Source organism: Aulostomus chinensis, chromosome 3 (genome assembly GCF_037954235.1).
Source record: "Aulostomus chinensis isolate RoL2024-O1b breed Wild chromosome 3, RoL_Achi_v1.0, whole genome shotgun sequence".
Lineage (NCBI taxonomy): Eukaryota > Metazoa > Chordata > Actinopteri > Syngnathiformes > Aulostomidae > Aulostomus > Aulostomus chinensis.
In genome coordinates this window covers 15,055,861-15,078,610 of record NC_141322.1, presented here as the reverse complement: position 1 = coordinate 15,078,610, position 22,750 = coordinate 15,055,861, and the positions used below count along the sequence as shown (strand labels likewise).

Below are 22,750 nucleotides of genomic sequence, written 5' to 3'. Positions count from 1 at the left end.
ATCTAAACTAATAAAAGTCAGAAATCTGTGAATCAGAGGGAAGACCAGCACATCTACTGAACCTCTGCTCTCACCTCCTGGCTCCTCCACGTGTGGGACATAGATGACGAGAGACAACGTTACAGGTCTGAAAAATAGTAGCCTTTATTTACTAACGGTGGAATTTACAGGCGGCGTGGTCTGCTGCCTTGGTACACGTGGTAAAGAACATTGTAAAAAGATAAAACAAATCTCAGGCAAAGAAAGCATACCCAGTAGCCAAATTCAATGATGACACATGGATATGAACAAGATCAAATCAATGCAGCCGTCTTAAAATGACACAAACACACACACACAAAAAAAATGCAGCTTCAGCATCCAGTGAGTATATACACTTCCCCATAAACGTGTGCCCGACTAAATTATTCAAATAAATGACAATTATGATTCTAGCATTACTCAAAAAAGTAATAAAATAAAATTACAAAAATCACAGAATTTCAAATCTTGATTTAACACACAAATAATAAAATAACACATTAGAAAAAGCACTACATGAGATCAAGCAGTTGAACCTCTGAAGATACTGGTATGATTGACGTTAGCCAGAGAGACGGTCGGTTGAGCTTGTATGGAGCACAGAAGCATGATTTCACTTCTAAAATGGTCATTTTAGTGGTGGCGAGTACACATTTTACTTTGATTATTCTTGATGTTCATTTCAAAAAGGGAAAACCTCTGATGGGTTGTGCCTCCTGAGAACAGATAAATAGACTGCTGAACCTAAAAGTGAAACAAAACAAGTGTGTGGCTGCTTTATAGACAAACTCAACAGTCCATAATCAGATTGTTGGCTGATACAAGCCGTAGCTGCAGTCACCGTAACGTAACCGGCTGATGAGAGTATTTGACGATACATTTGATTTCTGATAAAGTAAGCTCTCCATAAATAATAAAAAGAACCTTAAAATTCTTACAAATAATATTCTCCTTTATATCGATATACAAACAACATGACAAAAAGATCATAAATACAGGGCAGACTGCCCCCCCCCGAAATATTCAGTGAACATTGAAGATTTTTTTACGTTTTTTTTTTTTTTTAAATGCATTGAAGCACGTTGTCAGCTGACGACGGGAAACATTACATCTTAAAAGCCAAATAAATGTGGCTTTCTCATGCCTACATGGTCCTGCAGGTTTGTGTGAGGAGGGGTGATGGTATCCTGAAAACACTGGGAATAAAAGAACTGAAGTGCATAAATAAGAGGATTTGATACAGAAGGAGTGGAAGCTAGAAAGACTATGGAGGCGGAATGAGCTCGTGGACACGTACAATACATCTCAAACTGTTGAAAGTGTGCGCTGAATTCAGCCATCGAGAGGTGGATGAGTTACATTATCTGTGCCATACATACTTGTATTAAATTACATCTCTTTATATTTCTGACTAAACTCTGGTAATAAAAGTCATACTGTGAACTGGGTTAGCATCTCAGCAACACTATGATAACTGCTCTGACTGAAGTACTTTTGTACAAATACTGATTTCATGTCCTATTTACAATTTAATGATTGAAAGAACAAGTTTGACTTTGAGTAAGAAAGATATTCTATGCTACTTCTTTTTGTTAAATACATGTCAGCAGTTCTTTTTCTCCAATTTGTTGTCAGATGCTGACCAGATTTGTTTTCTGAATCAGAGAAGTCGAATAGGAACATAAAAAACTCATCAAAAATATAAATGGGTCGGCACGTTTGGCCGCAAGAGAAAAAAAACAGCAAAGTGAGAGACAGGACGCAAAGGATATTGAGTTCTATCAATGAAATTCCTCCCCAACATGAATGATGGCAGGCACTTGACTGTGTGTGTGTGTGTGTGTGTGTGTGTGTGTGTGTGTGTGTGTGTGTGTGTGTGTGTGTGGTTGAGGAGAGTGGTGGCCAGTCACATGACACAGAAAGTCTGAGTGTTCCTTGGTGGAAAACAATAGACGGAGGAAGAATTTCCTTGTCCTCCTCAAGTTTGCATCTCGTCTTCGCTGACCACCGGCGGCACAAAGCTGATGACCTCCTCGTATGTCAACCCTGCAGGATAGGAGAACAAAGCCTTACTGACTGGTTGTTTTTAAAAACATTTGACAGTCATCGACAACTTACTCTTCCACTCTTCAATCTCCAGCTCCCGGCTTTCAAAGCTCTGGTCGTAGGGCTCTGCTTCTGGCTCGTCATCTGGATCGTGATACTGAGCGAAGTAAGGGTGAGCCAGAGCCTCCGATGCCGTGATCCGCTTGTCGGTGTCCAGCACCAGCATTTTCTCCAGCAGGTCCACCGCTAGAACACAGCAAACAGGAGGGACAAAGGCAAACAGAAGGTTCATGAGTGAGTTTAACTGAGTTAAACTGTGGTTGGTGGAACACTGCATCTAAAGAAACTGCCTGAACTCAGGGGGCTGAGGACTGATTCCGGGATGAAGGTACTTTTGGACTTGTTCAGTCTGTCTTTTCTGATGGTTACGTCCCAGGGGATGAGGGGAGTAACAAATAAATGAACCAGGGAAACAAATAAAATATGGCAAACTGAGAAGTACAGCTCAGTGATCTGACTTCAGATCATGATTATTTCAATTTGTTTTTATCTCGACTGCAATTAATGAACAATTATTTGATACACAGTTTGACACAATACTTTTAGTTCTCTGACAAGCTGTAGGGTAAAAATGCAGAAATAAAAGTACAGACCAAATTAACTCCGCAGTGATTTTTCTAAAACAACTTAGTATGCGATGCCCCAGTACACTTGGATTATTGCAGATGCAGCAGCATGGAGGAATTTCATGGTTTTATTAGGGGTTTTTTTGCATTTAAACGTTGGTCATCGTTCACTTCAATTGTTTAGGAGATAACGGCAACACTCAATTCCTGTGAAATTCCAAAAGTGTATTCACCTGATACTCCTTGGCATGCAGGTGAGTACATAATGACTGAATTATCCTTTTCGGGGGAACTCTCTCATTAAGACTCATCAGGAATGCCACTAGGTTCAGCTGAGCAATCATACAGAAGGAGGGGTAGAGTAAGCTGCGCTTTCTGTTCTTGCCACACAGATGATTAACGTGTGTAAAGGTGGAGGAACTGCAGTAATACACAACACCGAGAGCGATCACCACTTCAGACTTATGGTTTTAAAATTCATTCCAACTGAGATGGATGAAGTTGTGATGTGGACTCCACTTGAGTTAGAACAATTTGAAACCATTAATTTGCAGCTGTGGTTGGCCCTTAAGAGGAAGTGGGGGTATGGTACCAGGACAGGGAGAAAGACAACAGGGAATAGAAAATTACAACACGCAGCACCATTGACCCAAGGCTTTTGGGTTTTTAAAAAAAATATATTTTCAGTTCACTGTCACAGTTCTTTTAAGTCAAAGAAATGCTTCTACATTTATAGCACTGTGACATCCTGGTAGAAAACCTCAGACTCAAACTTTGTTATTGCACAGCTTGGCTCAATATTTCTCATTATGAATCATTTAAAGTAGACAAATATGACGAGTAACTGAGAATGACAGTCACTACATAATGAAGAGCTTCATGATACCACTAGAGGGCCTCTGTGAGCCATGAGTGGAGCGGCTGGGAGGAGAACTCACCAAGAGGGTTGGCACCAATAAACACATCAGCAAAGTTCCTCTTGGGCATTTGGGGAAGTGAGTGTATGTAGTTTCTAGCCTGTGGAGAAGACACAGAACAATGTAATGCTTATGGCTGGGAATAAAAAAATCTGACATGAGGTGCTATGATTGGCTAAATCTGTTGCTGCAATAACATCTAAGTGTGCTCCCTTCCATCAAAGCATGCTTGAAGCACTGCTATTTTAATTAACACCCAAACTGAAAGCTCACATGTAAAACAACAAGCCCTACATCTGAGACAGATGATCAGAATACACTGGCAAAGCTTTCCAGGAAGCCTCGCTGTGACAGAGCAGCATGGTGAGTCAGAGAGGAAACAGGGAGCAAGATGAGTGAGAGCACAGGCTGATATGTAGACAATGCACAAGGAAACGGTAGGAAATTGTTTCAAACAATACATCATCTCTAACTGTAAGTGTCTGTGGTGGGTGTAAATGCGAGTATAGGATGGATGGTAGAGGGCTTGGGGCCTCACCTCATGGCTGGGCATCCTGCTTATGAGGGAGGCTGGGGGCGTCCCCGTCAGGCGCATTATCTGCTGCAGCTGGTTTATGTCTAAAGTTTTCTGAGTCAAGGGGCATCATAACTTGGAGGGGGGGGGTAGTGGAGTTTGTGTATGAAAGAGATTGGGAGGCAACACAGGGTGAGGTAACTTGACAAGCAACTACAGAGATTTAGGGACACTGTGACCCAACGCTGCAGCGAACGCAACAGTGATGCTAAGGAGAGGCGAGAGTCACAGCCTGCTGGTGAAGTGTAAAGAAAGCTGACCAGGTAGGTTAAAGGAAACCAGCAGAGTCCCGGCAGTGCAACAAAGAGGCCACGCAGACACGAGGAGGAGCAGCGCAACAGAACACTGAACACTCACTGACTCCGAGGAGATTTTCATCACCAGCTCGGGCCCTGGGACTCCCACCAGCATCATTATAAGCTTCAACTGAGCAATGTCTATCAACACTGACATGAAGGAAAACTGGAGGGATGGAGGAGGTGCTCGTTGGGTGAGAAGAGGAGTGAGGAGTGACGTGTGTGTGTGTGTGTGTGTGTGTGTGTGTGTGTGTGTGTGTGCGTGCGCGTGCATGGGTGTGTCTGGGAAATCGCTCATTCAATCAAAAATAATTAGGGGAAAAAAAAGGGGGAAAACCAAAACCAAAAAAAAAAAAAGAATGCGGCACTCTGTGAGGAAAAAAACAAACATTCCAGGAGTGTAAACTAGTGTTGCATAATCCATCAACTCACTGTGTCAGGCTGTGAAACCTATGAGACGCATGACCAGAGGACGTCCGCGGACATCAACCACTTTAAAAACACACCAGTATCGGTCTGATGGCTGATATCTGTACTGGCCTCTTCAATATCCAATATCTGTTGTTCACGATGATCAAACAAATGATGCGAATATTTGATTCAATGGCTTTCCTTGAAGTTTTGTAGATAAATGAAAATGTTACTTTTTCCAATTTATAATTGGGCGGATCATTTAAAAAACACAACCTTTTATTTTGAACTAAACATTTTTTTTTGGGCAAGAATGGCTTCATTTTGTAAGACACTTTTTTTCTTATTGTTGTTTTATTTGACTTACGAATATATCATTGTTTGAACAGTATTGCACAGAAGTTTGTTTTGTATTTTTGCTTTTCCTACTAGTTTAAATTATGTACAAATTGAGAAATACACAATTCAAAACCAACACTAATTTGTGAACACTTTTTGTTGATAACTGAGCAAAAAGACTAATGATACTATCTTAGGGTGGCACGGAGGTGCAAGAAGGTTCGGGGCTCAAGTCCCGGCTCGGGCACGGGATCTTTCTGTGTGGAGTCTCCATGTTCTCCCTGTTCCTGCGTGGGTTCTCTCTGGTACTCCAGCTTCCTCCCACAGTCCAAAGACATCAAGAGAGGACGAGGCTGATTGATACTCTAAATTGACTGTAGGTGTGACTGTGAGTGTGAATGGTTGTCTGTCTCTATGTGTTGGTCCTGTGATGGCCCGGTGACCTGTCCAGGGTGAATCTCGCATGAAAGCTGCTGGGATAGGCTCCACTGATGTTTGAAATTGCAGTTTTTTGTCAATTGTGTTTACATTCGATAGGCTTAAAAAGATTAACTGCTCCCAAATCTTGCACCATAAATGAAACAGAAAAAAGGTTTCCGCAAAGAGACCTTTCAGTTATAACGTGCACATTTTTTCTTAGAAATCCTAAAAACAAAGATCCTCATTGAAAAAACAAAAGTAGCCGATTTAGATCACACACATACACACACGCGTGCTGCCTGCTGCAATGAAACAGAGGAAGCTCTGATCTTTTCAAGCACAAACATTATGCAAGTGACAGCTTGATCTTTTTCAGGTTCAGAACCTCAGCAACAGTGCTCATCTAATCCTTCTAACTAAATCCTAATTATAATTAAAACATTCCACTCTGCTGCTGCTGTGTGTGATTGGTTCTGTAGGAGGGAAACAGGAAGGTGTATTCTGGTGAGGCAGCGGAGACAGGAGTACAGGAGTAGGCAGCACTGAGTCATAGACCTCCTGGGACTTGAAGCCCTGTCTTTCTCTCTCTCACACACACACACACACACACGCACGCACACACACACACACCCTTTTACTTATATCTTTGTGAGGACTTTCACTGACGTAATACATTCCCTAGACCCTAAAACCAAATCTTTACCTTCAAACGGCCCTTTGAAGAGGTGAGGACCGGCTAAAATGTCCTCACTTTCCAAAAACGTCCTCATTCTGTTGGTTAAATACGTATTCTAGTCCTAAACATGTAGCAAGTACAAGAAAACACAAACACACACACACACACACACACACACACACACACACCTTCCTTCCTTGACTATTCCAAAAGTCAATAGTCAGCAATAATGTCAGTGAGTGTGCTTGAATTATCAGATTGTGTCAGAGCTTGGGATGCCTGGAATAAATCTCATGTGACGAATGTGTCATCATGAGCACAGCTCATACACAACATTACACAACAGTCGGCATCCGTGTGCTAGATCTTTGGGTACGAGTGATTGACAGCAGTGGAAGGATACGATCTGTACCAGGGAAGAGTGTCCGTCCGGTAAGTAGTTCAGCCATGATGCAGCCCACTGACCAGATATCCACTATAATGAGGAGAGAATCCAGCAGCAGAGTGAAGACGATGGAACTTGAGGAACAGACTAATTAAACACAGTTACTTAAACTACAGACAAAACAAGCAAACCTAATAGGGTCTTCACCTGAAGTACCTTCATGCTCAGGCCCTAATAACCAAGTATTTTATTCAAAATTGTGCAAAAGCAATCCAAAAAGAGGGGGCAACAGTCTAGAACCTGCAGGCTTCATAATAAATTATGTCACATTCAACTGTGAATTACTTGGAATATTTTTCATTAAACACAAAGCAGTTGACCAGTCGGCAAACTAAAGGCTTCAGTCTGCTGCGGAGCTTGAGCTGAGACAGAGGTGCAACTACTGTTGCCACATCATCACTTCATAACATCAATTTTGCCGTGTCTCATTAAAATTCTGCTCCTCCGATATGAAAAGCGCAGCTAGTGAGGTGATCATAGCTGCATAAGCTAGCAGCTACTCTCACCATCTCTGACAAGTCTTATCCTGCAGCCCAGTGAACATCAATGAGAAAAAAATGGCGTCCACTGCATTGTCAACCTATAATACAACTACAAATTAAGATTTTCAGGTTTCGAGTCAGTTAGCTATAATTTTGTAAATACAGAATATTGAAACGGATTTTATTTGAAGGCCTTATATAGCACAATTTTGTCATATGAAAGAATACATGATTTTGTGCTAATCTACATTGAAACCTAAGAAGAATAAGAGGCTTTTCATAATTGTTGATGAAATAAATTCTGCAATTTGGACGTTTTCTGTTTTCTTTTTAAATGTTGTGAGGCAGATCAGGTACTCTCCTGTCACAACAAGAGAGAACGCTATTTATAGCAAAACAACATGTATGTATCAATGTGAAATAGACTGGAACACAATTGAGGAAAACGTCCGTTCGGATGAAAAATCCACACATAAAATGGACTAGAAGACTGAGCGTTGTCCCAGCTTTGTTAAACTCACCTCTCAATCATTTTTTTCAAACAAGTGCTTCAATTCAAAAGAGGAAAAGGTGGCATACTTGCTGATAGTGTGTTTTCTCTAATCAGTTATTTTTATTGTCAACAACAAAATAATACAACGAGATTTCATTTTCCAATTTTCTGTCAGATCTTGAATGTTTGTGACAACTACGACCCTAAACGCGCAGATGTCCGCCAGACATTGGTGAAATTGTGTATGTTGTATTTATTGTTACAGTCTAGTGTCTGTCTTAAACATGTTATTTGTGTGTGTACCTGTCATGTTGTAGTGCATCCAGTTCAACATGATCTCGGGGGCTCGGTACCACCGCGTAGCTACGTAGCCCGTCATTTCATCATCTGTGTGCCGCGCCAAACCAAAGTCGAGGATCTGAGAGATTCAAAGGTTAATATGGAACGTATGAGTGTATTTACATGAACATCCTGCATTCCGTGATCAGCTCAATCAATCAAGCAGTAGTTATTTTCTTAACAGTGTTGAGAGCAGACACACACCTTGAGCTCACAGTCTTCATTTACAGCAAGATTACTTGGCTTCAAATCCTGAGGAGGAAAAAAAAGGGGAGGCAAGAAAGAAACATAAAGACAGGAAGGAGAAGGAATAATGTGGCGTCAAAAACACAAACATCAATATAGGACAGACGATACAGTATTTATTGTTGTTGCCTTTTAACAGTGATGACACAATCAATGGGGCCTTGTAACCAGTATGAGACACACGAGAAATCTGATCCTTCAGGCTTGAGGCTTTAGAGCTCTTACACAACAAGAGCACACACATAAACTTACCCTATGGATGATGTCAGCAGAGTGAATATACTGCAGGAAGATAAGAAGATGGGGATTAAACTTTTCATACTTATACAACACCTCACTTTAAGTAAGTTTCCTTCTAAAATGGAGATAGATCCCTGCGTTTGTGTGTTCAAACATGTCAGAGAATGACTGCGGTTTCCACCAACTGTTTTCCTGCGACTCACTTCCTCTGTAGAATGTTTGAACAGGTGGAAAACCAAGAATGGAGGGATGTGGACATTTTTCTGAGGTACAGCTAAGCTAGCTGTACATGAAATTTATTGGGATTTTTTTGTCTTATGGTAGGTTATATGGCTTACAGCATGCAACCTTTGTGCCACATGCAATGCGAAGTTTTAATGCATTTTGATGTCTCTCTGGGGTCAAATGTTATATTGACATCCAGACAGCACTGGATGTAAATATGACATCAGCATTATATCAGACTTATTTGGCTGTTTGTCGCTCTAAACAGAACATCCATCCATCTAGACATCTGGCTATCATTCTGCTATAATCTAAAAAAAAAAAACAACCAAACAAAAAAAACACACTTCGCATTTTTGTCAGCCGATCATATTCAATAAGAGAGCTCGGCTAAACCCCGAATGCAGCGACAAAGTCCTTTAGTGGTAAACAGGTTCAGTTCAGGAAATTTGTTCATACAATCCAATCTGTATCTTTATGATCAAAATCTTGCCACTTTTAGCGTGCTGGTTCTGAGTGTCTAGCAAGCTCAGAGCATGTTGTTGGTTCACATAGTGAGAGGGAGCAGGGAAACAGAAGGGCTGAAGAGTGACATGCTTCAACCCACTACATTCTACAGGTAAACCACGCTCAGTACGATGCGGACAGAGAAGGTGAGACTGACCTTCAGGCCTCGGAGGATCTGGTAGATGAGGAACTGGACGTGGTCGTCCGTCAGCTTCTGACACTTGACGATGTTGTTGAGGTCGGCCCCCATCAGATGGGTCACCAAGTACCTACAAGGTAGAACCAATCAGATGAGGTCGTCATCTTCTTCAGTGTATTTCGACAGGTTGGAGGTTTACTTTAACCACTTATCCAGCTGCTCATTAATGCTGTACTACATTGGTATAAACATCTTAAATAAACTACATGTAAAAAGGATTTAATTTACTTACAATAGATTTTATACATCTGTTATACATCTATATAGAAAGAAAAGCCTTCAGATTCAAGAAAGAGAGAAAAAGGACTAAGCTGAAAAAGGCATTCAGCCAAAAGATCAGCTGCAGGCTGATTGCTGCAGACGTGTGTATGATCAGTCTGGGCAGTGTGTATCTGCTCTGTCTAACCTCCTTCTACAACAAGAGATTGAGGCCTGCACATCCGCGTCACTGGTAGATTTCACCATCTTACAAGTCACAATAAAGTGTTACATTTTAGCCAGCATTGGTGTGCATGTGTGTGGGGGTCCATGTCAGATGCGCCACATTTTTATGATGTCAACACACAAAGACTGCAAGGACACTGATTGAGAGGTTGATTCACACACAAACACATGCTCGCACACACAGACTGGAAGATGGCTGTAACCATTTAGACTAACCATACTCACCTCATGTTCACCTCGGTTATTCATGCATATATGTGTCGTTCTAAGTGGCTGGAAGACAGAAGAGAGAGAGAGAGAGAGAGAGAGAGAGAGAGAGAGAGAGAGAGAGAGAGAGAGAGAGAGAGAGAGAGAGAGAGAGAGAGAGAGAGAAACTGCTACTACAAAAACAAAAAGAAGAAAATAGAGTAAGTGTGACTTACACATCATTGAACTCCTTTAAGCTGGTCGCTGGTGTGAAAACATTTAAGAGTCCGATCACCTGGAGATGAGCGAGAAGAGAAAGGGGGAAATGTTCAGAAAACATCAGTAATATGTCCTCATGTCACACATATTTTCTTCTAACAAAATGTATCTGTCACCAGAGGAGTTCTTTTAGTTATTTATATTAAAAACCCAGCGGTAAATGAAATACCTTTTAATTTAATTTAATCTGATTCAGTCAAGCATGAATGTTACACTTTTCCCCAGTTTCAAGGACTCACTCTTGGAATTACTAACCTAGACTAGATTATCCCAGCGCTGAAGATCGGTTACTATCTGGTTTAAACACATAATTTTTGCTGATAGCCACAATAGATAAGATTTCGATGGACATTACTGGTTAGGTTTGTGCATCAAACTGTAAGGACAGGCAGCAATTGTGTGAAACACCAGAGAGGTACTGCGTCACGTCAGATTAAGACTGTTTTCACAACTCAATGTTCTGTATTCCAAGTGAATGAACATTTGTCACTATAAACCACATGAGAACGTTCCCTCTGTTTATTGAACAAGTGTGTCTGGGGCAGGAACAAGTCAGGAGGACTGTCCTGTGTTCTGGACTCGTGCATGTTTCTACCACAGCCTCCTCTAGATTCTAATATACAAACGGCTATAGTTTTCCTTCTCTGCCACATCTACAAATGCTAATCACATCCTGTTACAGGAACCATCCCAGAGTTTATAACTGAGCAGCGACCTTGTGGGGGAGTTGGTCTCAGGGTGCTTTCTGACTTGCTTTGGTTATTTGCGCCAAGGCCATTTCCCATTTCTCTGTGTAAGACTTGAGCAGGTGGGAAATTAGCAATCATGTGAAACTAAAATTGGAGAGAGAATCTGGTCCCAGTACATCCCGTTTGTGATGAAAGCATGACCTGACCTTGGTCAGGACTGGGGATTTGCAAACCAGCTTATAGGTGCATTTCTGACATCTTATGTAGTTTAGCATTTTGGCTCACATGGATGTAAAAGCAAACCGAATCCTTCAACTGAGGTGGAAACACTCAACTGAATGAACTGAACAACTGATTCAGGAGAACGTGCACCAGAGCTCAATTTAACTGGACTAAAACTAAACCGGACTGGTGTGAAAAAAGTAATTAATTCAAATTGTTGACAGGCTTTACTTGTTTTCATTTACTTTTTTTTTTATTCTTTTTTTCAAGAGCCAGAAATGACAATTGAGTGTGTGACTGCATGAGACAAACTGTGAGGGGGGGGGGGGGGTGAGCAGAGATATTTAAACATTTTGAATGGTGATACTCTTATGTGTATGCTTGCAGAGGGGGAGCAGGCGTGCCAGCCCTTCCCCCGTCGCCTGGAGGGAGACTGAGGTGGCAAGGTATGGTTAAAAACACAGTAGCGCCATAGCTGTGGGTGTGTGCTGGCCCACACAGGGCACACATGCTGCTGATTGGTGCACCAGAGCCACAACAAACAGCTGATTGGTTCACTCAGGCTTTCCAAAATGAAAACCCGGGGAGTCTCCTGGCAACAGCAGGAGCAAAACACAGCATCCTTTCTCTGTTTGGAGCACCGCTAGGTATTAGAACACTGATGATTCTGGAGTAAAAAACACAGCTCAAGCAATTCTTCCAGTTAACATGAAACAATCTGACAAAAACATGTTTGTTAGTGATGAAATGACATCAGACACTGTTTTTTCCACTCTTTTATTTGCTAATTATTTCCTGAGAATAATTTGGCAAAGAGCAATGTTAGCATCATGAAAAACACTAATTCTGGCTCATCTTTTTTTCCTTTGTATCATTTTATCATAAGTAACAAGCAGTACTATGTCTACAGCAAGTGCATGGGAATGTCCAAGCTGCTCCTGGAGGGAACAGGAGGCAGAGGGGACACAAGCTTGTGTAGAGACCAAGCATTCAGGAGAAGTTACAGTAGCTTGTGTGGGTGTTCAGCTGAGTCTGTATCCTAGCTTCTTCAATTTATGCTATGGCCTGAAATGCGATGTCTCGTGTGGAACATTTTTCACAACATAAAGAGCCTTGGATTGTTTCAAAAGTGGTTTGGCTAACAGTAACCTTTCATCAATGCAGGCAACCATCAATACAGCATTTAGTCCTGGCTGTTTTCTGGTGCAGGCTGTTTGTCATTCCACTTCTGCCTACTCTCATTATCTACCAAACCTGACATTTTGTTAACAGCTTCCTCTTGAGTCATTTATTAAGCTAATGAGAAACTAATATATGCTGCCACTGCAAAGCCTGAAGAGCTGATGCATGAATTCCAGAGTGTGAGAAGGACTCAGCCAGGCAATTAAAGGATGTAAAATAATATTCAGAACTGCTCAGGGTGGGCTTTCATTTCACTGTTCTGGTGGGTTTTCCCCTTCGAGACTTTCCAGGCTGCAAAGTCTTTTTTCCACCTCTCTGAGTGTGTACACTAGTTTCATTTGACAACTGCTGCAAGTTGATGATAGCCAGCTTGTGCACCATTGAGCGGTAATAACGAGTTATTTCTATCTAGAAAAAAAAAACGACACTGATTAAACCTCTAACCTTACTCGCATCCACCATTCATCAAGTGACTTGCTCCCACACAGCAGCACACAGATACTCATCACCTGCACTTGAGCGGGAAAAATCACTGCCTTTACATAACAACACTAACATCCACGCTATCAAAGCTGGACCCAGTATTACACACTCTTTCTCAAGCAGTAACTAGGAACTGCGTTTGTGCGGTATTGGAGGTGCAGTACATGCAGACACTTGCCCACACAGAGAGAGGAAGAGAGAAACAAAGCTGTGACTACAGCTGGAGGGAAACTAAAAACGCACAAGTCAAGATATGGGATGAATGCAACAACACGACAAGACGAAAGGAAGAAACTATGCTGCAGAGGGTGATGATGGTTATGCAGTTATGAAGCCCGGTGACTCACTGCTGCTCATCAAGTTCAGCCAGCTTTGATCACACGGGGGAAAAACCTCTAATAGCAGAATATTACAGCGCAGTCTCCCCTACTAGAGGTTAATAACATCTGTGGAAATGTGTGGTCCCTCAACTAAAATGAGGAAGTTAATAAATGATATAATCCATTTCAGATGGTATCAATGGTTACTGATGCATTTAAATTACCTATTTTTTGATAAGAATTTGGAAAACACTGTTGAATTTAGTTGTGTTATAAAAAAAAAAAAGCCTGGTGAGTTGAGCTCTTGTTCATTATCAACTATCATCATCTGCACTTTAACAGAGATTCAGCAGGATGTGATGTCATATCTTTTTCAATCACTAAATTCATTACTCATATACATATCCAGACACACGGATTGTGAGACCTGACAACATTACCATAAAAATGAACTGGCAGTTATGACACTTGTCTTGTTTACAACGGCAGCATACTGCCGCCCCAGTTTGTGGATTCAGTGATTCAAGCATTCTGAATTAGTGATTTGGCGTATTTAACTCAATCAGCGTTCAGATCGAGCTCTTTTCCTTTAACACAGATGCCAACTGCTCTGAGGGATCAGAGGTGGAACGATTTGTTCCCCCGGTCCTTTTATACAGATAGTGAAGAGCAACAGTCTCACGCCATAACAGGGGGATATAACCGGCTGTTCTTGGAGCACAGGGGGGAGCATGCTTGAGGTTTATTCGTGCAGCAAACTGTGAAGGCTGATTAAAACTTGTGTGCCGGGTCTACTCAGAGTAATACATCCCAGCCTCTGCATACGCCCCACGCCTTTGTGAGTGATTATAACAGCAAACAACACCAGTGTGCATGAGGCGCTTCTGTGCTACCATGGTGACTTTCTTTGTGTACATCTACAGATAAAACAGAGCAAAAAAAGTTGGAGCTTATGAAAGTTGCATTTACCGAATTAACTGCATTTTAAAAAGGAGCTGAGAGCAGAGGAGGAGATGTTCCTATGCTGGTGTGGGCTGCAGCGTTGGGTATACAGCTATGAGTACCAACATCGATTCAATACAGAAGTAAAACTTGCACAGTCATTTTTGCGCTGCTGTTTACACATAAAATCTCTCTAATGATTCATGCACGTACATTTTTTCTGTATGTTTTTAAATATAAAAAGAGAAAAGGTTTGAATGAAAATGGACAACCCCCACCCCCCAAACAACTCCAAGTTGGACTTTTAAGTGAAAATTTGGATACTCTTGAGGGACTTTTATAACACTTTCAACAAATTCAGTTTCTGGTTTGCGCTGGCTGTCACACAGCAACATTCCTGAAGGCAGATCTAATCAATGAGCTCCACAAGTCATCAGCTGCTACAAGTCTACGAGGCTTCTGCATCATGTGAGTACTTCAAGAACCCCATGTGCACAAATTATGCGAGCTGTTCTTAGAAATCCCTCCCAAACATGTTGAATATGTAAATAATACAAATTTGTGTGTGCACGTGTGTCCAGTGTTAAGAGCTTTAAAAAAGTTGACGCCTGACAGAAAAATTGTTAATCTCTGAATAAACTGAGAGATGTTCTTGAGGTGTAGTCAGATCTGATCATGTCTGAAAGATTAAAGGTGAACACAAAGAATATTCATCATTCTGCAGAGGGCCAGAAACCTCAGTGAACCTGCTCCAGGGGAGGAGATCAGCATGGATAAAGGAGAATGACTGTAGCTGGAGACTTGAGGCTGGGGGTCAGGGGTCAGGGAAGTCAGTCAATCAGCTGCAGCAGGTGACTTACATTCTCGTGCTTCATGTGTTTGAGCAGCCGCAGCTCTCTGTATGTTCTCTTTGCATGAATGACAGATTGGAAGGGTCTGGACAGCTTCTTCACTGCAACCTTCAGGCTGGTGTCATCATCGAAGGCTGAACTGAAAGACACACAGAGGGTTTGGAAAGGGGAATGTTAATTGCAATACAAGCAAATATGATGTATTATCACACCAAAGCATAAAAGAGTTTTTACCCACATGTCTGAGCCCAGAACTCTCTGCAAATGACTATTTCATCAACTCTTGACTATTACAACTCCCAGCATACTTGACTCTTCACTGGTTCCAAAAGATGTCACCATATTACAGTTTTGATATGTTTTAAATCACTTCAAGGCTTTGTCTGCTTTGGCACCACCTTATACTCTTCTTTTTATCCTAAGATCTTAAATTGGTCTTTTTGTCTACTTATAGATGCGATTTGCCCGCTGATCTGTGGATAATGGTATTTGGCTACCATGTATGCTGAGTGTCGAAGCTTAGGAAGTGACAATACATCTGATTAGAAAGGCTGCTCACTGCAGGGCAAATTGGAAGGCATTAATATTCTTTCATTGATAAAAGTCACAACAGAAAAAACAGATGCTGCTTTGAGTTATCTGGAGATTTCAATATTAACACCGGCAGCACCAATATGTTTCATCCCAGCATCGTCTCATCATTTAGTTTGCAGCTAAAAAGAAGAGTTTTCTCTGCGCAGTACGTCTTTAACTGAAAAAGGCCCATTAAAGCAGACTGTGTAGGCAGACCAGTAAACAAAACTAATAAGTGAATAATAGCGCTGAGCTGTGTTCACTTTGATACTCTGCAGCCTGGAGCTGCACGGGGAACAAAACAACCTGCTGCCAGATGGAGCAGCGGCAGAACTGTGAATCATTTACGCTGAAACAAATGAGCAGATTTTTTTTAACATGTTAGATTCAGAACATTTGCATTCAAAACAAAAGAGAGTTGAGCCGGAGTTAAGCAATCCTCTTCATGGCACTGTAACCAAACCCAGGCTGACAAATGATTTCCAAAACCACGAGAAACTGGCCATTCATGGTTCATTATGACTCCATTTGAGAGTGTATTGTTGTACGTTGGTTTCTGTGCAGCAGATGCATCAACACAAAAGCAAGCAAGCAAGAACAACAGAAACATATCAAGGCTGATTTTTGAATACTCAAGCTTTGATTGGTCAAAAATCTGGTAATTCATGCAGATAAAAAAAGGAATATTGTCCCTGCTTCTAATGAAGCTGCCCGGTGTGATTTTGACATCATTCCTCTTTCAGAAAAAAGATGTGTCAAAAAACAAAAGGAAGGTAACACATTTGCTCTATTGCTGAAGAGTTGTGTATAAAATCTACATTTTCTTCTGCAGACAGGGAGCAACCAGTCTCCTGCTGCTTGCCGATTAAATCCTAGATGAACTAATCAAACACACACATTAGTGTGAGAAGGTGAAGCAGATGAGTCTTGACTCCCCAACAAGTGTGACACAACTGCATTTCCTGTGCTGCTAAGGGAATACAACCCACTTACATTAAACCGCATTCCTTCCAGGGCAGTCACAGAAGGTGCATCATTGTAAAATCAGCTCAAAAACAATCACAGCTCAGTTTTGTTAAGACAGTATTTTTCTCCTTTCTGCTCCTGCAAGCTAGACTACTGACTACAGAAGGGCTATTCAAGACATTAATTCAGCCGCGGGAGCAAGACTACCTGTACTAGAGAGCTGCTCAGAAGCTGCGGTGTTAACTTAGAATTTAGGAGTTCAGTTCAAGGCCGTGTCAACACCAACTGTTCATGGAGGACATGAGAGACTTCTCAGAGATGTGAACGCAATCTTTAATCCTCATATGACTGGTGGTTCAACATGCCTCGGATTTAAGGTAATGCACCTAAAGCCCTGAAAACTCTCTCTGTTCCTGAGTGCAACAATACCCACAATAAGATAAGCAGGTTGTTTTCTCCAGTAAGTAAGAGGCAATTCCACACGCCTAATGTTTTATGTGTTCCAGACTTGCACAACAACTTTTGTGTATATCACTTGCTCGGGAAAAACACATTCTCAGCAAACTATACTAAGCTACATGTGCACCATCTTTATAACTGCTGTTAATCTGCAGGGCAAACAAGGCACGTCTAAGCGTACAGTATCCAATTAGTCTGTTATAAATGGAAGTGCAATAACCTAACGGTCATAAAAAATGGGGGCTGTAAAAGAAACGGTGTTATGAGGCACCACGGGAGAAACGGAGACTGTCAGGCGTATGTTTACCAACACGCTGACTATATGAAAAACCTTTCTGTTGTAAAACACACTGAGAAGGCCGCAGAACACCGTCCCTCCTTTGGTTAGCTGGTCAAATTAGCTTCATTCAATGTAAGCAAAAAGGAAAGCAGACATGCGACAAAAGATAAAGTGGTCAAAATGTTCCTTCCTTGAGGGACAGAGAATTATAACTGAGTCATCACAGCCATGATGTACATCTGAACTACAGCAGAGGTTCTCAATCAGTCTGACATGAGTACCAACCAGCACTGAGACAACTAACCCTTTACGAGTGGTTGAAAGAAAATGAATCATTGATTATTTTGATAACTGATCAATCATTTCATTTGTCCTCAAGCAAAAATGTCAAACATTTGATGATTCCACTCTCTTAAATACAAAAATTTTCTGCTTCTTCTGTCGCCGAGAACAGAAAATCTTTGGGTTTTAGACTGTCGGGCAGTCAAAAGATGCTTACTGGACATGTCACCTTGAACTCTGTGAAACTGCAGCCTTAATTAATTTATGAATGGATAAAATAACCATTAACTACAGCCGTAATGCTGACAATCACAACGTCTACCTCAAGAAATGAGCGTGTAAATTTCATTTATCACAATACACTTTATATTTCATCTATGACGCCAAATTCAAAATAAAATGCAAACCTCTGTCCTCTTTATCCAATAATCAAAACGTAACTTTGGGGTACAACACTGTAGTTAAACTATGTGTTCCAAGCATTTAACTGATCACACAAACATCATCCATACGATTTTAACAGGACTGGAGTAAGTAACCTTACGCAACTTACTAACCCCATACATTACTGCAATAAATACTGGTTGCACAATCGGTGTAATACTTGTTTTGGAGCCAACGTGATATAAAATTGCAAAGCCAAACAAATCTTATCTGTCCATCTTAACTTGCAATCATCATGGAAAGAACATGAGCAGCTATATGGGCTAATAGCCTGCCAGTATTCTCACACGTTTATGACAGGAACTGACAGACACTGGTGTACCAGAGTCAGGAGGAACATTTCATACTGAAGCGGCAAGAAGCAGAAGAGGACAAACACAGTTAAAACAATGTCCAGTGTTCAGCTGCACTTTCCTTTCTCATCATCATCATCATCATCATCTGTAGCTTCCTTGTAGCTTTGAATCATTAACCGTTAACAACCATTTTAGCCAAACACTTTACAGTGATTTTGAGAAGGGTTCAAATATTTATACTCCCATAAACATTCGTAATACTCTTTAACTGCTACCACTTCAAATGCAACAGAGAGATTTAATAACACAGACAAGTGATCAAATGTACATGTGTCATGATTTGGGTTATTAGAATTTGGGCTTTTTGTCCAATTCTGGGACTCTTTAATGTAAACCTTTTGAATCGGACTATTTTGGCTGTGAACGCTTACATTTTTTTCTTCAACTTTAATAAAAGTTTTACCACGTAAATCTATTCAGCTCCACAACTGTCTTTTCACTCTGAAATACTCTATCAACATGTTTGATTCAGGAAAAACAATCATGCTTCAAAAAAAAAAAAAACATTTCACAGCCTGGAAATATAAATGCCAATAAAAAGTACAGTTTAATGAAATTTTGAGGAGATCATCTAAAGAGGAGAGAAAATCTGTGCACATACGCAGTTCACAGATTGCATTAATTTGCTGGGATTCCGCAATAAAATTCCACTGAATACCCCTCGTCACAAGAACAATCATGCTAAACCCCTGGGCTGCAGCAACTGTGTAAAAGTGGTCTCTTCTTAGGTTTCTAGTCAGCCATGATGTAAGCAGGCCAAAATGTTTCCAGACCAAAAGCTGACCAACAACTGACACGTTGAAATGAACGGTTTTACATTCAATCGTGTACCTGACATCTACAGCTGATGTCAAATTGCTGCTTTTAAACTTCAGCCTGTGTTTAGAGTCACTTCTCTCATGTTGAAAGTTAACCGCAACTTGCTATCAGATTTTTATCGCCAGCAGGGCATCTAGAGTTATAGATGGTGTCTTCAAACTATGGTGACTTCATTGAATCAGACATTGAGCCATCCATCAAAATTCACTCTGTAAAAAAAAAATCGAATGAGGCTTCTGTGTAAAGTTTCTTAGATATAATAAAAGTGGAAGCATGTTTTGAATAATCGCACAAATTTCTGGTACAAGACCCGCTTGATTCCATGTATGGATACAGATCATTTTGTAGAACATTTATAAATACAGATGGTGCACTCACTCATTCCTCAGAAACACTACACTGAGCTGAAATTCATCTCATACGTCTGTATGGGAATTGAGTTCCACTGGGATACAGAGAAAAACTTGCAGCACTCAGCCCGTAATCCCAGTCAGCTTCACCATTCACCGTAAGGTCCGATCCAATTCCCCACAGTGACCCTGGACCACCTCCAAGTGAGACATTCAGTCAAGAGAACAAGGGAGAGAAATAAGGACAGAGTGGTGGGTCTGTAGCTGAGTAATCAGTTGAGACAAAAAAAATTATGACAAACTTCCAGTATTACATTCCTTCTACATTCAGAAATTAAGAGGGACTCAAGCTGAAAGTAAGAGGCTTTTTTTTCCCGGTGACTGTGCAGTGTCCAGCCAGCTGTGACATGCTGGAGTAGGTGTCATGAGGTTATTTATACTCATCAGATACATACTGAAGGGGGTTTAATGAGGGCCTGCTGTTTGCATGCAGAGTTTAAAGTGAGCTATATTATATCTCCAAGTCATGAGCTGACACAGGGCATGTCCTCGCTGTAGTGTGAGGAAACAAAGAATCTTCTCAGCTGCAGTTACGAGAGAGCGACAGAGAGAGAGCGACAGACAGACAGACAGACAGAGACAGAGGGAGACAAAAGGATGCAGCCTGTCTTTTATGTGCGTGACGTACAGCAGACATGACGATATTGATCACAGAAAATTGATTCAAGGATGATAAATCTGCTTTCTCAGCTTTGGATGCTTTTGTTGGGAAAGATAAGTGCTTATCATTAAGGTGAGGGGTATCAATGATTATGGGATCATATTCCATCATATCAAATCGTGACGAGGTTAAATGGTATCATAGCAGTTCATAGGTCAGTGAGTTGAGGCCAAATCCCCCAAAACAACATGTATTATGTAGCAGTTGCACAAGTTGCCAGTCATGTTTTAGTCTTGTGTAAATAATCCAGTGCACCCCCTTCCTTTACAAACTCACCCAACCAGGAAGTGGCAGTGTTATGGTTCCGTTCGGCTCCAGATCATAAAGAAAGTAAAACCAATTCAGTTGAGAAACATCTTACAGTCATCTGATACACGAAAACGACAAAAATTACATCCGATGTCATTCATGAGATGTTCTTTAATACCAATTTGTTCTTTCACACTTCAGGCACATTTCTTCAACCCTCAATTTATTCTTACAGGCACACAGCAAGGGCTAAAGAATATTTATAACTCCTTGCTCCTGACATCTATTGTGTGCCTCTTGTAACTTCAATCACCCAATTTGAAAAGACATAAATGTTACTAAAGGTGCAGAACAGGTGTCAGCAGTTACAAATAGTCATTAATCTTTGCTTCCTGACTGTCACACTGAATTGTTGGCTAAAAAAAAATATATTGCAATTTTAGTTGTTTCTTTTTGCATTTGACCTTATACAATATATATATTTTTGCTTGGCTCAGTACAAAATAATAAAGCTTTGTAGATCCATGCATTCCTGTAGAACACTGATGCATCCTTTGGAGTTGCATGGTAGGTGTGACTTTTCATATTATCTGTTGTAGTCGATGGATTTACCTGCTAATATAAAACCTATTGTAGCCTGCAGATGTGCTATTATCGATATTATTCTTGTTATACAGAATAGCTCCATCAAAAAACGCAGCTCCTGTGAACTGAATATTGCAACTTTAAGTCGTATTTTGACTGATCGCGCACGCTTGCTATGACATCACATGAGAACATGTTCGCGTGTGTTCCTGCCCAATCAGCCTCCTAATGAGGTCATTATTTACCCATTGATCACCGGCCCTAACTGCCACAGACACACACATCTGAGTGTACCGTTAACGGTTAAGTTATATTGAGGTGTGATGCCACTTTACCGATGACTAAGAGGCGTCACCGATGAGACCACTACCACGGCTCGAGACTGTGAGTCATGGGTGCACCACAACCAGTGAAAGGGTGGAGGGTGACATCATTCTAGAGTCATCACCGCCGTCCGTGGGGCTCCTATTCAGAGCTCTCACTATGAACGAGGGGCCTACTTTCTGAAAACCACGTGACCTTCTGGTACTCTGCAAGCTGCACCCAACTGGAAAATGCATAATGCAAGCGGTGTGCGGATGCGTTAAGCCCGGTTGTGCATGCGGGGCTACACATAGCACGATTGTTGTAGCCGAGTACTGCTTAGCCCTCGAGGAGCCTTGTGATAAACGAGTCAAAGCAGCATGCCCGCACACTTAAGACGTCAGCAAACGAGATTAACTTGATTGTTGAGATTAAGGTATGCAGTGTGTAGGTTAGTGGTACAAACAGGTGTTTACTGGACGAGTTGGACGGCAAAGTGAAAAATGTAAACAAAAATAATCGCCGCCCGCCGAGAACATACGAAGCGTGCACGAGCAGTTCATACAAGCCGAAGTGGTAAAATGTTATGAAGCAGGGTTATTGGCGGTGTTTGCCCCCCTCTTCCTGTGGTACCCCTGCAGGCTGATAAGCAGCCCGTGAAGGGGTAGCTGAAACGGGCCTGGAGGAGCCGTTGTGCTAAAGCTCCGTGCTCTGCAACAACTGCTTACCATACGGATCCGTAAGCGCCAGAGCCAACGGGGGATAGATTCAGGTACCGCTCCGGGACCTCCCACACGGTTTTATTGAGTTCCTGTCGATAAAAAGTGGGTCTCTTCTTTTGCGACATTCCTGCGGATTGAAGTAACCCCAGGGTAGTGACACCGCCAGCCAGCGGAAACTTCTGCCCCGTCTCCTCTGCTCTCCTCCCCGTGTGGCACGTTGTGTCGCGGGGCTGCTCTTCGGTGAAACTCAACCCTCGCTCGACCGTGAAGCGAACACTTCTTCAGCCGCCCAGCTGGCCACTGTTGGTGCAGTTGTGCAAAAATAAAAAACAGCAACAAAAACCCGCGACACCTTTTCGTGCACGGCAGGGAGATTGGAGGCAACTTCCTCTAGCGAACAGCGCTCCGCTCGGGTCAGGTTGGACTAGCTGTCGCTGGATTTTTCGCCCCCCCACCCCCCGAGCTCGGTTGGGCGCGAGGCAACATGAACGCGTATATCTGTACATCAACGCTCGTTCCCGGCAAAAACAAAAGTCTCGCG

At 41.7% G+C, this 22,750-nt stretch overlaps 1 protein-coding gene across 2 annotated transcripts; it reads right to left on the bottom strand.

Moving 5' to 3' along the window:
* Positions 1 to 102: 102 nt before the first annotated feature.
* Positions 103 to 22,698, bottom strand: mapk14b (mitogen-activated protein kinase 14b). Of its 2 annotated transcripts, none has more exons than XM_086198893.1 (12): positions 22,216 to 22,698; positions 15,110 to 15,239; positions 10,369 to 10,427; positions 9,461 to 9,572; positions 8,584 to 8,613; positions 8,290 to 8,337; positions 8,050 to 8,164; positions 6,730 to 6,801; positions 4,542 to 4,621; positions 3,632 to 3,710; positions 2,140 to 2,313; positions 103 to 2,067 (listed from the first exon to the last, which is right to left on the bottom strand). In XM_086198893.1, exons 1-12 carry the CDS (start codon positions 22,332 to 22,334, stop codon positions 2,000 to 2,002), a joined length of 1,086 nt encoding a protein of 361 aa, XP_086055019.1. In that variant the 5' UTR covers positions 22,335 to 22,698; the 3' UTR covers positions 103 to 1,999. The 2 variants fall into 2 exon arrangements, with proteins under 2 accessions (XP_086055019.1, XP_086055018.1); XM_086198892.1 differs by lacking the exon at positions 4,542 to 4,621 and adding an exon at positions 4,149 to 4,228.
* Positions 22,699 to 22,750: the final 52 nt, after the last annotated feature.